Genomic DNA, 15,564 nt, shown 5'->3' on the forward strand with positions numbered 1-15,564 from the left:
TTAGGAGCAAGTGTCTGTGTTCAGCTGAATCAGTTTCAGGAAGCCATCACGTGGTGTGATAAGGGATTAACAGTATCCTTATTGATACTACAACGAAAATTTCGTTTCTGTACCACCTCATTTAAACTTAAATAAGAAGAAATGAATTCTTTGACTTTTCATGATAATTCAATGTTACTTCTTCTCTAAAACTCACGAAAAACAAACAAACGATAAAGAAATCAAGAAACAACCAATATGACCTTTTGCCTACAGCAGTGTGATTGTTTTTTCAGCTTTTGATAACTTCCACTGCCATTTTCTTACAAGCCTTTACTTACGTAAGATTGACAAGAACAACCAGACGTTATTAGAATTGAGGAGCCGGTCTTTCAATGAACAAAACAAGCTACAAGATGATGAGGCCAGTTTAAGAGGTAAGGAGTTTAGTTTTAGTAAAGATAACTTACGGCCCAAGAGCTTCAGTTGAAAGTTTGAGGTCTAACCACGCAACAGTTCCTAGGGGAGTGTTGATGGGTAGGAAGTCTGTATTTCGTTAACCTTTCTTCTTAAAAAAAGGATATGACCTCCCCCTCCCTGTTATAGACAGTGATACCTACTTTTATGATTCAGTAACAAAATTGCAAGATGCCTTTTAACTTCGTTCGTTTTAGCAATCGCAGAGCTCTTCAAGAATGAGGGCAACGATGAATTCATAAAGAAAGATTTCAGCAATGCCATATTGCTTTACACCGAGGGAATCAAAGTGAACTGCAAAGATGAAGAGCTGAAGGCCAAACTGTACAGCAACAGGGGAACAGCACATTTTTATCTGGGTGAGAAAAATTTGAAGTTTTCGCAGTTTTGCTTCTCCATTAAAAAAGAAGTTAAAAGAGTAATTTACGTTAATCGTGCGCTCATAAAGAACGTATATTTCTTTTCATTAATTTTCGTGCAGGTAACTTTTATGAATCACTGAGTGATGCAAAGACGGCCACGGACCTACAACCGTCTTTTGTCAAAGCGATTTTTAGAGGTAAGAGTCATAAAAGAACGAAAGATAGGAAATCCTCAGCTGAGGCATGCTTTTCATTTAAAGTAATATTCTTGCCGTAAAATTTAAGGTTCCTAAAAAGTTAATAGGTTAATAATTAACAATTAATGGTTGGCGGGAAAAAGGCCCGTCTCAATGTACAAGAGAAAAGCCCGAGGAAAAAGGTTGCTGTTACTCATGCTTACTCAAATCCTTGTATGTATGTTGTCACCTAATCTTGAAAAATGAAATTAAAAAAAAAAAAATCATAATCATAATCATAATCATAATCATAATCATAATCATAATCATAATCATAATCATAATCATAATCATAATCATAATAATAATCATAATAATAATAATAATAATAATAATAATAATAATAATAAAGCGTTAAGGAATGTTTGCCAGTAATCAGATTCTATGTAATGCGCAAAGGATTCTGGGATTTCCAGGAGGCAAACATTGCAAGTCGGTAGAAAGAAATGTAGGATTAAAGTTGTTTCTTCGTCAAAAGCAGTGATTTTGAACGAAGAATAACGTATTTTCGCCGTGATTTTGTGGGAAGCAGAGGTAACTAATGTTGGTGCGTGGAAATTGTAAGTTTTTGTGTATTTGTATAATACGATAAAATCTGTCGATGAACACATGGGAAGTAAGGTGTGACCAAAAGCTGTTGTCAGTGAGCGGCTTGACGAACGGTCGTATATCATAGAGACCGACGAGAGATCCAATCGACGAAATCGTGTTGAAATAAAGAAGACTCAAGAAGAACAGCCGCTAATCGAGTCATCAGATGAACCACCTGGTACCAGCACTGAGGACGTCAGGAACAAGCCTGCTGTGTCTGAAGTAACAGAACCAATCAGCACCAAGGCAGAGCCTGATGAGATCTCAAGTGAACCAACAGCAGTAGAGAGACATGCCAGGCCCAAAAGGGACCACGAGAGAACCAGCACATTTGAAGGACAGGAAATAGTTGAACAATGATTTGATTTCACAAATTGGAAAGAAATGTGTCGCGCGATAATTGAACAGTGATTAAAATGAACGCTCACCCTGATAACACTTATTCAAGGACCTTGATCACTGATTCCATTAACAAGGGGCAATAGTGATTCAACTATTTTTTTTTTTTTTTTTTCCTTTTATTGGCCTCATCAAAAATAATTAATTATTTTTTTTAACAATAGAGGATGTTGCATAATTAGCACGTGTCTATTAAATTGTACGCCAGTCATATGATCTATTGTTACATAATGTTTATGTCTCTTATCTCTTTCTTTACAACGTTCTTCTGATCGAACATACAGAAAGCGTTCCCATTAAACCGGGTCTTTGAATTACATTTACATTACGAAACACTCAAAAAGATATAACCGTGAGGGAAAAACGTTTATTTAGGCTAAAACACGCACGGGAGAGTAGCGTAGGCCTGTCAACCCCATTACAACCATACAGCACAATGATGGCTCCAATTATACTCGTTCTAAATATCAGCACACGTAAATCCAACTGAAAAGGCTTTATTAGGTCAATCCCCTCAAATTTATACCTAAGTTTGTACTATTTCGAGAACACTACTTGATTTAGATTCAGTACATTTCACAATTAACCTTCGCAAGAAAGAGTGTTTATCGATAGATTTTATAACAATCACACAAAAAGCCCGTACAATTTCCATGCACCAACGTGAGTTGCCTCCGCTTCTCACAAAATCACAGCGAAAATGCGTTATTCTTTGTTCAAAATTACTGCTTTTGACGAAGAAACAACTTCACGCCATATATATCTTTCTAGCGACTTGCAATGTTTGCCCCCTGGAGATCCCAGAATCCCTTACGTATAACCCGTAGGTCTCTGATTACTGGCAATCGCATATTAAAGATGGAGAAAAGTATCTAAAGGCTTTAAAAAAGAGTTTAACCATAAAACCTGTATCGATTATTTGACAGCAGTTAGTCGAGCACTGAATGAAGAATATTTCGGACGATTTTTGATTTCGGACAAAAAAGTCTCCTAAAGTAAAACCGTCCGAAATTTTAAGCTTCCCAAACATTTACAGCACAACATAAAACTTTTAACTTCGTACTTTCTTTGGCGACGCCGTCACATGAATTCAAGGCCAATATACATGATAGAGCTAGAACTCATATTAGGTTTTGCTGGGTTTTTTTTATTTATCACTGGGAAGGAAAATTTTTGTCGTTTAATTCCATTTTGCAAGTACATAGTTATATTTTTGTTCCAATCTCAGTTTTATGATAATTGCATTTCCAGTGTGAGCGGTGCTAGTCCTCTTCTGCTTAATTATTAATGAACACAATCGAAAAATCCTCTGCATTGTTACTAGCATGTGGTTCTTTTTCATCTGTAGCTCTCGGTGACTGCGATTTATCAAGTAGCTCAAAGTTATTTCCCATAAACTCTTTGAGAGACGAAGAAGAATGAACCGCTTTCTGTCATTAATTTTTAACGTAGTACCTCAACTCCTCCTCTTGCAATTGAAGAAGGCCTATACTTTTCATCATAAACTGCTGCATCGAGTACATAAAACGTGATATTTCTTGTCGAACATGGCAACGTGACATCGGCTACGAGTTTTCTTTGCTCTTCATCATACAGAAACCTTGAGGATACCAGTACAACTATAATTTTCGCAGTTGTTGTTTCGCGGTCTAATTCGTGTTTTATAGGTGTAAATTTACTTTAGCTATGTTTCAACAAAGTGTCCGAATCTTTTTACCGAAACTTGTCCGAAATGAGATAAAAGAAATGTCCGAAAATTAAACGTCCGAAAAAAAATGTCCGAAATTTTAACGTCCGAAATTTTTTGCAAGTAATGTATATTCACTAATTTGTTAAGTCTATTGATTGGCCAGATTTGTGAAGGCAGCCAGTTATATTATTTCATGTGTGATTTTGTATGTATATTATACATTTTTAAAAAGGGAATGTTTTGCAACAGTACTTTAAAACTTATATTTATAACAAATGTGGGAGGCCTGATCCTGGTCTAACATGAGTCATGTAAAATGTCAAACTAACATCATTCTGTTTTATTAGGAGCAAGTGCCTGTTTTGAGCTGAATCAGTTTGAGGAAGCCATCACGTGGTGTGATAAGGGATTAGCAGTATCCTTCATTGTACACTAGCATGATATATCTTTCCCTCTTGCGTCTTTGAAATAGCAGAAACTTTGCTACTGACAAGGTTGAACTTATTAAAAGGGGCCCTGTCTCGGAGATTTTGCTGTATGTTGTGCAAAACCGTTGACAAAGAACCTTTTTTCTAACTTGATTTATTCTTAGAAAACCGGTAGGAAAATATTAAGGACAAACAAATTACAGTATTATCAGTTTTAAGAGGGCGTCCGCGTAAGAACCACTCACTCAAATTTCGGTAGAAAAAATGTTTCCTTTATATTTTCTGCACAAGACAAGAAACATATGCAATGAACAAAAATGGTGTTTATTTGGGCTGATTCGCTTGTTTTAGTTTTTGGGGAATTTTTTTATAGCTCCCTCAAATAGCACAGAAAATGAAAATTAAAACACGAGATTTTGGGTTACTCCAAAGTGGCTTAAAATTTACACATTCAGTGAAACAGCTTAATTCTTTCATGATTACTAGACTATTGTTTCTTCTTTCCAAATAACTAAAAACTGTTTGTCTTTGTTAAAGGGAAGCAAAGATTTGATTTTTTGGGTAACCCATAAAAATCGCCTTCTCCATTTTTGCCAATGGAACCTTTAAATGAATCGATTTTTCTTAAAGGGGGAACCTCAGATTGAACAATGATTTTCATCACTCTCTAGTACTAAGGCTAAACAGCAAATAAAGTAATCAAAATTTGTGGGCACTCTTCAGGTTGAGGAGCAAAAAAATTCGAGTAAGTTGCCGAAAATTCAAGTTTATGTATAAAACCTCAGAAAATCGCATTAGTTTTAAAATGCGTTCAAGATTCGTTCGATGAAGTTTTCGATCATTGTGAGATGAAATCAGTACAAACAAAAACTAGTCTAAATCAAAAGCCCTTGAAAATATTGTGCCAAGTAATCTTCGTATTATTTGAACAGCTCCTTCGAAGCTTCTACAATCTACTGGCAATGCTCTAAAGAAGCCGTTGCGATAATGAATTCTGAACCACTTATCGAAAGTGTTTATTTTACGCCTAATTTGACTGCCATCAGAGGACAGTAATTAACCTCTAGGGTCGATATCTTTGGATTTAAGCGAGACTGAAACAAAAGGAAATCATTTTGAAATAGTATCTGGTGACCTCTACTTGAGAGATAAAAATCTGCCGATTTTATTTTTTGGCGGGAAATCAACCATAGCTTCTTAGGCGCAGGGCCTCTTAAATTATTCTTTTGAACCTTTCTTTAGTACTTCGACTTGCTGCTGTTTTAAATGAAAAAGGCCGAAAGTTTTAAGTCTAAACATAGCTTGGTATCGAGTGTCATATGCAACGTCTTTAAATCCAAGTATTTTAGTCTTGTTAGTGGCCACTCATCATCATTATCGGTATTCCCCGTAAGGGTTTGTGAAATCCTTTATAACCTTTGTTTTTTACGTATAAGAAATCTTGACTAATGTAAGATTGACGAAAGCAACCAGAAGTTGTTGGAATTAAGGAGCAGGTCAGTGAGCGAGCAAAACAGGCTGCAAGGTACTGGGGAAGCGGCAGCGAAGGATCTGTCAGAAACTCCAAAAGTAAGTTTGATAAACAACAATTCAAGTTTTCTTCAGTGTTTATTTATTTATTTATTTTGTTGTTGTTGTTAACAAAAACTATTTAATTAGCAACGCTTATAGAATATCAAAAAGGTTTTAGATTGAACGTCGCAAAACCAAATCCAACGTAATTACTCTGACGAACCACAAAGACGTAAGCAGTACAATGAACCAATCAGAATTCGAAGGGAATGCATGTGACCCTTACCAAGAGCAAGTCAATATTAGTTTTGGTTTGGCTTCCATTGGTTGAGAAAATAGCGCGGTATAGAGAGCAGTATAGCAAAACAAAACCAAACGCGAGTTGCTTTCGATACTCAAATGAAAAGCACTCCAGAAACCTGTAGCATTACGACTGTTTGGTTGTCTCTCCGAAAGTGAATCACACGAAAGTCTTCACCTTCCAAACAAACAAATCCCGTTATATTTCTCAGACTGACAAGTGCCTGGAGTTCACAGCGATGCTTTAAAATCTATGGTATTTCTAGCTGTTAGATCTGTTGAGGGCTCTTGACACAATAAGTCATAACATTCTGTCATCTGGCTGTTGCCTTGCCTGAAGGTTTGGTTCCTGGCCGCTTTCGAAATGCTATTAGCAGACAAATGCACTTTAAGGTGCAACAATTTAAACGTTGATGTTTTTACGCTGATGACTTACATGACAGTTTCACCTGTTCAAAGACAATGAGCAGGCTATGTTCCCCAAGGTACAGCTTGAAGGTTGCATAACTTAGCCCTCTAGCTGCAAGGTTATCAATGAACCGACTGAAATGCTTCTTACGTGACTCAAGAGGTGGTAGAGGAAGTGGGTGGCCGGATAGTGAGGTTTTAAACCAACATTTCCAAATACCGATTCGACCTGGAAACAGTGGAGTGAAGAGCCACTCCATGGATTCTAACGAAATTTCCATTTATTATTTATGTAATTTTTATTACAACATTGTTATGCAGAAGGATGGTTTCAGATGCTTACTGCTTCCTTAGCGATCAAAAGAATTCCAAATGAGGCTCGATTCATTTCCTTGTCTAGGCTGTACACTGATGGCTACTTGGGACAAAAAAATTTCCATATTGGGTTCCGTCGCTTGTCTCTCTGCCCATGGCGAATATATTTTCTGCCAAACCGACCGTTATTATAAAGTGATAATTTTGTCCCTAGGACATAAAATTTTGGTTCAGTTAGCTAAGAAAGAATAAATAGAAGTAAGAAGGGGAAAAACTAAAACAAAGAGGGCAAACTTTCAATGCAGTTATTTTAGAACACAATTTCCCACTTCCGAAAAGGCCGCCGTGTAAGTTCTGTTAAAACCTGTCCCTATATTTAAAATTTGAAAGTTTAAGTACGTTTCTATCCTTTTAACTACCATTAACAATTATTCCATGAGCGCGCGTTGGATATGAGATGGTAAATAGCCAACGTTGGCTATAACTAATCTCATATCCAACAAGCGCGAATGGAATAATTGTTACATTAAATTCTCCGCGTTTGGATATTGCTATTGAAGTTTACTGTATTTTATTTTAAGTAAAAATTTCTTTCAAATTAAAACTACCGGATGTTGCGGCAACTTCCGACAAAAGCGCGCGAAACGTAATGATCACATGACACGTGCAGCTCTTTGCAAACGGAGTTGAATGAAAAATCGAAAGCGAAGAAGATCGGACACAGTCGGACATCTCAAATTTAAGAAACGTTTAAATGTACGAGTTACAACCTTTCTGAGACAAGCATTCAAGTGCTTTTGAAGTTTCAGCTCATCAAGAAGCGTAGTAGTTGTGCACATTTGAGCAAATGTTTTGCTGTGTGGTGCCGAGCGAAGGAAGGGATTAAGGACGGCTTTTTTTTATGCTGAACTGAATTCCTCGCAGAAGTTTTAAAACAATTCAGGCAAGTCCAAGTGCACGAGGCTTAACCTCACTGAGACAAGCATTCAGTGCAAGTTTTTCAACTTCAAGCTTTTCGAGAAGCGTAAGAGCTGTGCCCATTTGTGCAAATGTTTTGCTGAGTGGTGCCGAACGACGGAAACGAACATTATGGCCGCCGCTCGCACGGATTTCATAGATGAACTTTTCCTGAAGTCCTCGTAAATGCGTAAAAACATAAACGCCGGCATAAAGTTCTTCTTGAGAAATTTCTTCGATCGGTTTTAACCTCTTACCGCCAGGATTTGCAAGCCATCCTGAAATTTTTGAAGGTCACCGGTTGTTATAATTGTTGTTGTTGTTATGTGATCTAAATTGTAAAATCTTGCAATTTTAGAGATTTTAAAGGAAACTTCAGAGATACGTACCATTAAATAGTGTCATATCGAACTTTGTGGCTTTTATTGTTGTTATATTGAAATGGCATTGTCTGGTATTTCTTTCTTTTCTTTTTTTTTACCCTTCATTTTCCGGAGAAACTTTCGCCTCCCGCCGAAAAAAAAATTAGCTTAGCGACACCTGTGGCAATCGTTTTCCATATAAGGTCAAACTACAGTATATGAGCTGATAACCGGGATTTAGTGAACCAATCAGAACACTAGAAATGCATTATCCGAGGCTGAGAATTTAATAATTGTCTTTATCGCGATCCTGGGGGATCTTCCCATTGCGCTGAGACGACGTTATTTTGCGATATTGTCGTCTCAAAATGACGGTTTCTGATTGGCTCAAAAACTGTCATTTAAGCATGACAGAACGGCACTTAAACGGGTTCGGCTCGCACAGATCAAAATTGAACATGCGACGTTGGATGGTGTTGTTTATTTCTTTTCATTTGAGTTTACAAAGCTTCTGAAACTGTTCAAGGACCACTTATAATATTTTTTTTGTGGTGAACGTGTACCATGATACAGCGGATACAACTTTTTTCTTGAAGGTAAGCGAAAAAGAGTGATTATAAATTCGATGAAGAGAAATTTACTTAGAAGACTTTCTTGAGTGTGAAAGCGGCCACGGTAAATAACAATGAGCTTAAATTCCAATAAATTATGGCATTTTCAAAGCAAAAGGATCTGTTTCTTTTCTGATGTCTCTTTATCTCTAGAAAAAATTGCTCGAAGAGCTCTGCTGCGTTCTCTTTCATGGCCCAGGTCTGTCAATTTGATATTCTTGTCGTAGCGCCGAACGGCAGACTCGGCAATTTTTACAGTATTCTTCGCCGCTTGGTTTCTTTTAAATTTCCAAATCTCCACGGTATCTAAGCTAGGATAACAATGCTCTGTTTTCATTTTTGGGCACTAGTATGGTTGTTCTTTTTATCCTTGCTTCTGGTTGTGAGGTTTATTCATCACTGTTTTCTTGTTGTTGTTTATATCTCGGCGGGAAAAAATTTTCAATAAAATTTGCTGGTAAAATGTTCAAACCTACTAGCTCGTCTATTTCATCAATGGTAGGTGCTTTATGGACTGTAAATTTTTGCATTTTCTTTGTTTTGACGTAAAAATTAAAGCCAAAAATTCAAATTACCCGCCCCGAGTTTCGCGACCAGATATTACCATGGCTACAGTTTAACTAAAGTATAAGAATTTCTCTTTCAATCAGCGCTCGATTTGTACTTTATTCGTTTACTCTCTCCAACAAAATGTCAGTATCGCGATAAAAAAAAAACTAAATTCGATTTTGAGACGGCATTACGACTTAATATTGACGGCGTTGGGAGAAAATATATTCCGTATTGGACTCCGTCGCTTCGCGACTCCGCCCAATATAAAGTCAATATAAAGTCGTAATGCCGTCTCAAAATCGAATTTAGTTTGTAATATGTCGTTGTTTTTTCTTTTAGTTATCGTCGCAAAAGGCGACGAGCCGTTGTCTTACTTGCCCGCTTTGTTGAGGTACAATAGCAATAATGATCGAAAATGATTATGATGACAATGATGTGGATTCTAAAGGATTAAGATTGGTTGTTAAAGTGTTCTCGTTCCTTACAGTCGAAAATCAAGTAGATTCAAAGTGAATTACACCGTGCAATATTTGCCAGTCGAGAGCCTATATCAACAACAAGTTTAAAACAGATGATCATCAAACAACTTTTCCGATATCCATTTATTCAACGAGCGAAACTAACAGCGTCCAATTTGAATCAAACTGTTTCAAGAAACAGTTATGTTTATATTTGACAGGAAAGAGGCACCTTTTTGGTCAAAACTGGCAGAGATGGAAATGACAGCCGTAGAGAAGGTTGCATCGCTGACAATGACATCCAAGGATATCTCGAAGCAATTCTACAATACCATGAACGTGAACTTAAAATTGCAAAGGAATCGGGAGACAAATTTCAAGAGTTTCACGTTTATTGGAATCTTGGGGACGTTTATCACAGACATGGAGATTTCATAAAGGCCGTACACTACCATGAATGTTGCCTAGAAATCACAAGGAAGGTGGGAGACGTCTTTAGGGAAGGAGATGTGCGTTGGGTTCTAGGTGACGAGTATTTTGAACTCGGAGATTACAAAAAAGCCATTCAATGCCATGAACATTTCCTAGAAATCGTAAAAAAAGTGGGGAAAGTCTCAGATGAAGGAAAGGTGTATAATGATCTAGGTAATAATTATGCCAAACTCGGAGATTTCAAAAAAGCCATACACTACCATGAACGTTCCCTAGAAATCGTAATAAAGGTTGGAGATATCTCAGCTGAAAGAATGGTGTGTGACAATCTAGGTACGGATTATAGCATTTTGGGAGATTCCAAAAAAGCAATATACTACCATGAACGCTCCCTTGAGATCGCGAGAAGAATGGGAACCATCTCAAGTGAAGCAGCGGCGTGTGCTATTTTAGGCAACGATTATCTTGATCTCGGAGATTTCAAAAAAGCCATACACTACCATGAACTTTGTCTTAAAATCGCAAGAGAAGTGGGAGACGTCTCAAGAGAAGGTACGGCGTATGGTAATCTAGGCAACGTTTATTCTGAACTCGGAGATTTCAAAAAAGCCATCGAGAACCATGAACGTGACCTAGAAATCGCCAAAAAAGTGGGAAATATTTCAAGTGAAAGAAGGGCGTATGGTAATCTAGGCGACGATTATCAAGCCCTCGGAGAGTTAAAAAAAGCCATATACTACAATGAACGTTGTCTAGAAATCGTAAGAAAAATGGGGAACGTATCAGATGAAGGAAAGGTGTGTGGTAATCTAGGCAGTGATTATGCTGAGCTCGGAGATTTCGAAAAAGCCATAGGCTACCATGAACGTTGCCTAGAAATCGCAAGAAAAGTGGGAGACGTCTCAACTGAAGGAAAGGCGTATGTTATGGTAGGGCGCGATTATGCAAGACTTGGAGATTTCCAAAAAGCCGTACACTACCATGAATGTTGCCTAGAAATCGCAACAAAGGTGGGAGACGTTTTTATGGAAGAACTGGTGCGTTGTGATCTAGGTAACGAGTACGTTGAACTCGCAGATTACAAAAAAAACCATTCAGTACTATGAACGTTGCCTAGAAATCGTAAAAAAAAAAAAAATGGGGGACTCAAGTGTAGGAAGAGTGTATTGTAATCTAGGTAACGCTTATGCCAAACTCGGAGATTTCAAAAAAGCCATACACTACCATGAACGTTCCCTAGAAATCGTAATAAAGGTTGGAGATATCTCAGCTGAAGGAATGGTGTATGGCAATCTAGGTACGGATTATAGCAGCTTGGGAGATTCCAAAAAAGCAATATACTACAATGAACTCTCCCTAGATATCGCGAGAAGAATGGGAACCATCTCAAGTGAAGGAGTCGCGTATGGTAGTCTAGGCAACGATTATCTTGATCTCGGAGATTTCAAAAAAGCCATACACTACCATGAACTTTGTCTTAAAAACGCAAGAGAACTGGGAGACATCTCAAGAGAAGGAACGGCGTATCGTAATATAGGCAACGTTTATTCTGAACTCGGAGATTTCAAAAAAGCCATCGAGAACCATGAACGTGACCTAGAAATCGCCAGAAAAGTGGGAAATATTTCAAGTGAAGGAAAGGCTTATTTTAATCTAGGCAACCATTATCAAGACCTCGGAGAGTTAAAAAAAGCCATAAACCACAATGAACGTTGTCTAGAAATCGCAAGAAAAGTGGGGAACGTCTCAGATGAAGGAAAGACGTATGGTAGTCTAGGCAATAATTATGCTGAACTCGGAGATTTCGAAAAAGCCATAGGCTACCATGAACGTTGCCTAGAAATCGCAAGAAAAGTGGGAGACGTCTCAACTGAAGGAAAGGCGTATGGTATGGTAGGGCGCGATTATGCAGGACTTGGAGATTTCCAAAAAGCCATACAATATGATCAACAAGGCCTAGAAATCGCAAAACAATTGGGAGACAAAGTTACAACGGGCAAACTCTTTTGTAACCTTGGATTTGACTTTGAATCAATGGGCTGTTTATCCAAGGCTATAGATTGTCACAGACAGAGTATCACAGCTTTGAATGATTTAAGGCGCGATCTTGCGTTTAATGATGACTGGAAGGTGAGCTTGCGCAATTTGTACCAAAGGGTGTACGTTAGTTTATGGCGTTTGTTGTTAAAGCAAGACAAGATCGTGGAGGCTCTTTTATCTGCTGAGCAGGGACGTGCACAGGCTCTGAATGATCTCATGGAACTTAAATATGCATCCAAAAACACCCTAGCCGAATCTTGCACAGAAATGGAACCTATAACTGACATTTTAAGTGGTTTTGCTTCCAATACAGTTTTTATAGCACTTGAAGCCCAAGAAGTCATTTTTTGGGTTTTACAGAAAGGAAAGGATGTTCAGTTAAGACGGAAGCAAATCCCCGATGGAGACGTTAATGCCGAAACTTTCTTGGACACCACACTGAAGAAACTTCGAGGAAGAGCTGATGTTAAATGTGAGGATCGTTCATTAAATATGACAGGTGCCGAGAGGTCCCCCTCCGATGAGAAACAAAATCAGTCCTCCAATCCCTGGAATTGTGCTTTAAGTTTATTACATGAAATTGTCATTAGTCCCATCCAAGATTTGCTACTTGACAATGAAGTAATATTCGTCCCAGAGGGTCCATTGTGTTTGGCTCCTTTCGATGCATTCATGGACTCAGACTCAAAGTACCTCTGTGAATCTTTCAGAGTGCGTGTCATTCCATCGCTGACGAGTTTGAAATTGATAGCAGATTGTCCCGCTGATTACCACATTAAGAGTGGGGCGCTTCTCGTGGGTGATCCTTGGATACAGGAGGTTACTTTTGAGAAAACAAAGTTTCCGCAGCTAGAATTCGCTCGAAAAGAAGCGCAGATGATTGGGCGAATACTTCACACTACGCCGCTAATTGGAGAGCATGCAAAAAAGAAAGAAGTATTGAAACGCCTCTCCTCGGTTGCTTTGGTGCACATTGCAGCACATGGGCGAATGGAAACAGGAGAAATTCTCTTAGCACCAAATACTCCACTGGCATCACGGACTCCTATCGAGGAAGACTTCGTTTTAACAATGAAAGATGTGCTGAATGTTCAGATGCGAGCAAGGTTGGTTGTGCTGAGTTGCTGTCACAGTGCCCGTGGGGAGATTAAGGCTGAGGGTGTGGTTGGCATCGCACGGGCATTTTTGGGTGCTGGTGCTCGGTCTGTTCTGGTGTCATTGTGGGCGATTGATGACGAGGCTACTATGGAGTTCATGAAAATATTCTATCAGCACTTGATGAAAGGTGAAAGTGCCAGCGTAGCTCTGAACCAAGCCATGAAATCCATGAGAGAATCTGACGAGTTTAGTGCAGTGGATTACTGGGCTCCGTTTGTACTAATTGGTGATGACGTCACACTAGAATAAGGCGGAGAAGAGTAGCTGACCTGCTCTGTGAGTACACTGACCAACGTTTAGATGAATTGACCTGTTTTCCTTGTTCAGCTATTTGCAGCTCATTTTATTTAGCGTTTTGGAACCTACTACTTTTCAATTTAATGGAAAAAAGTCCAAACGTTTTCAGTGGTACAGTTTCCCTGTTAATCGCTTGGGTTTGGGAAAATTACCGACTTTCTTTTGTTAGCAGTTAAGACTTCTGTACCACTGGAAATTTTTCGTTTCTCCCCTGTAAAATGTTCGCTCGAAAATTAGTAACCTTTTGTGCTTTCTTGTTGATACGCGAAATAACATTTTCTTCCGGAAGTGCGATTTTTTTTGTACCATCTCAAAAACATGAGGAAGTATATGGCTTAATCTGAATGAGATGAAGACTAACACATGCAAGAAATGTTGAAGAAAAGTACTCCGCCTCTGCAACACTATTATGGATAATTGCTGCAGACGTTTGTTGCTGTCACTCAAATTTACCTTCAATTCTTGGTCTTTTTGCTTTATAGCTACTGAACACATAGCTGTTATAAATGAAGAAAAGACCAGAGGATCATTTATGATGGCTTACATGATTGAGAATCATCAAGACAAGACAAGGATGGCTAGGAACTCGTGCAAGAGACTGTAAATACTTGTTGCTTTTTTTTTAATTATCGTGTGATTTAGATTAGTTTGAAGTCGTTATCATATACCGTACAGTTTATTACAAACGTTTTTAGATAAGGATTGGACAGTTTTGAACCATTTACACTACAAGATTGTCTTAACATTTTTTATCAATAAACTTCTGTGCTTAAAGGGAATATTTAGATGGTTCATGGTTGCTTGGTGTAGGACTTGCCAAATTCCTCAATGGGTTGGAAAACCTTGCAATTTGAGAATCAAATTAGACGTGAAGTATCTGAGACTTTTTAAATTTTTTTCTTGGTTCTTTAAATAGAATTGCAGTAAATGGGTAGAAAAAGATAAAATTTAACTTAATAAATATGCAAAAAGAAGTGTGTCTAGAATTTCGGTAAATTGGTATAAAAAGAGAAAATTTTAGTTTGTCAAAATGCAAGAAAACGGGTGTCTAGAATAAAAAAACAGATGAATTCTCTTCATCATAGACGTGATTACCTCATAAATTCCAATGTAGTGTACATAGATTTCATTTAATGTATACAGGGTATATTTAGTTGATTTTCTTTTAAGTTTTCATTGATGTAACTCGTTAATTCAGTCAATCCCAACAAGAGAGTTCAATTAATTATCATTATTATTATTAAATTCTTTTCTGTTACAACTGCCATTTTACTCAGATGCCGATAGTAAGGCACTGTTATTTTTTTCTCAATTTATAAAGGACTTAATGTTTATTTCATGAATTATAACTTTTAGAGGGTGGCAATAGTAGTAGATTAAAAGAGCAAAAAATCATTAAAAAAATGCCTAGAATCGAGCTGAAAGAATGAGGGCAGAAACGTTAGAATTAATGTTTTGTGACGTAAATGAAAATATTTTGTCTATATATGTTTTACACAAATTAAATTGAGTGCTTAATAAAGTCAATACGAAAATCCTATAGTAATATTCAGAACGTTTCAATTGCATTTAAATTAGCAATTGCTTTTGCAAAACTGAATTCTTTTCATACATGAGCTCAGTTTGCTTGTTTCGAAAATTGCAGATTCACGTAATCTTTTGTAGATGTTCTCGCAGATAAGCCACACTCCCGATTTTGAGCGAAAATTGCAAGCAAAAAAAGTACGGCTTATACGCAAGTGTTACTTTCCGGTACCGACTTTTTTTTTCTAGTTAATAAGGTTTGGTCTAAGGTGACATATTACTAACAGACAGATTGCATTACATAAACTACATAATACAGTAGTTTGGAACTTAATTTATGCTGGTTATTCAGTGTCTATTGCACACTTACTTAAAAGTAGACTTACTCGCAAGGAAAAAAAACAATTTTCAACTGTATTCCATTACAAGTATTATAAGGAAAACTGTTTTTCCAGGGCAGACGTTACTCAAGTGAT

General features: G+C 37.6%; 2 protein-coding genes and 1 long non-coding RNA gene across 4 annotated transcripts in view; all 3 read left to right on the plus strand.

The window, feature by feature from the left end:
* LOC146482981 (uncharacterized) overlaps positions 1–15,564 on the plus strand; it is a 79,796-nt gene that overhangs the window by 14,995 nt on the left and 49,237 nt on the right. The gene's annotated exons all lie outside the window — the stretch shown is intronic.
* The window catches only part of LOC146482983 (uncharacterized), a 55,014-nt gene that overhangs the window by 3,253 nt on the left and 36,197 nt on the right, over positions 1–15,564 (plus strand). Inside the window, exons 5-9 of the mRNA XM_085106488.1 lie at positions 5–72; positions 326–416; positions 654–815; positions 938–1,015; positions 4,082–4,149. Coding sequence (XP_084962614.1) covers positions 5–72; positions 326–416; positions 654–815; positions 938–1,015; positions 4,082–4,149 — 467 coding nt within the window. The remainder of the gene's footprint in view (positions 1–4; positions 73–325; positions 417–653; positions 816–937; positions 1,016–4,081; positions 4,150–15,564) is intronic.
* LOC146482984 (tetratricopeptide repeat protein 28-like) lies at positions 11,064–15,104 on the plus strand. Its single transcript, XM_085106601.1, has 2 exons — positions 11,064–13,543; positions 14,047–15,104. Exon 1 carries the CDS (start codon positions 11,207–11,209, stop codon positions 13,514–13,516), a length of 2,310 nt encoding a protein of 769 aa, XP_084962727.1. The 5' UTR covers positions 11,064–11,206; the 3' UTR covers positions 13,517–13,543; positions 14,047–15,104.

Source organism: Pavona decussata, unplaced genomic scaffold, assembly GCF_977016875.1.
Source record: "Pavona decussata unplaced genomic scaffold, jaPavDecu1.1 SCAFFOLD_41, whole genome shotgun sequence".
In the NCBI taxonomy this organism is placed as follows: domain Eukaryota; kingdom Metazoa; phylum Cnidaria; class Anthozoa; order Scleractinia; family Agariciidae; genus Pavona; species Pavona decussata.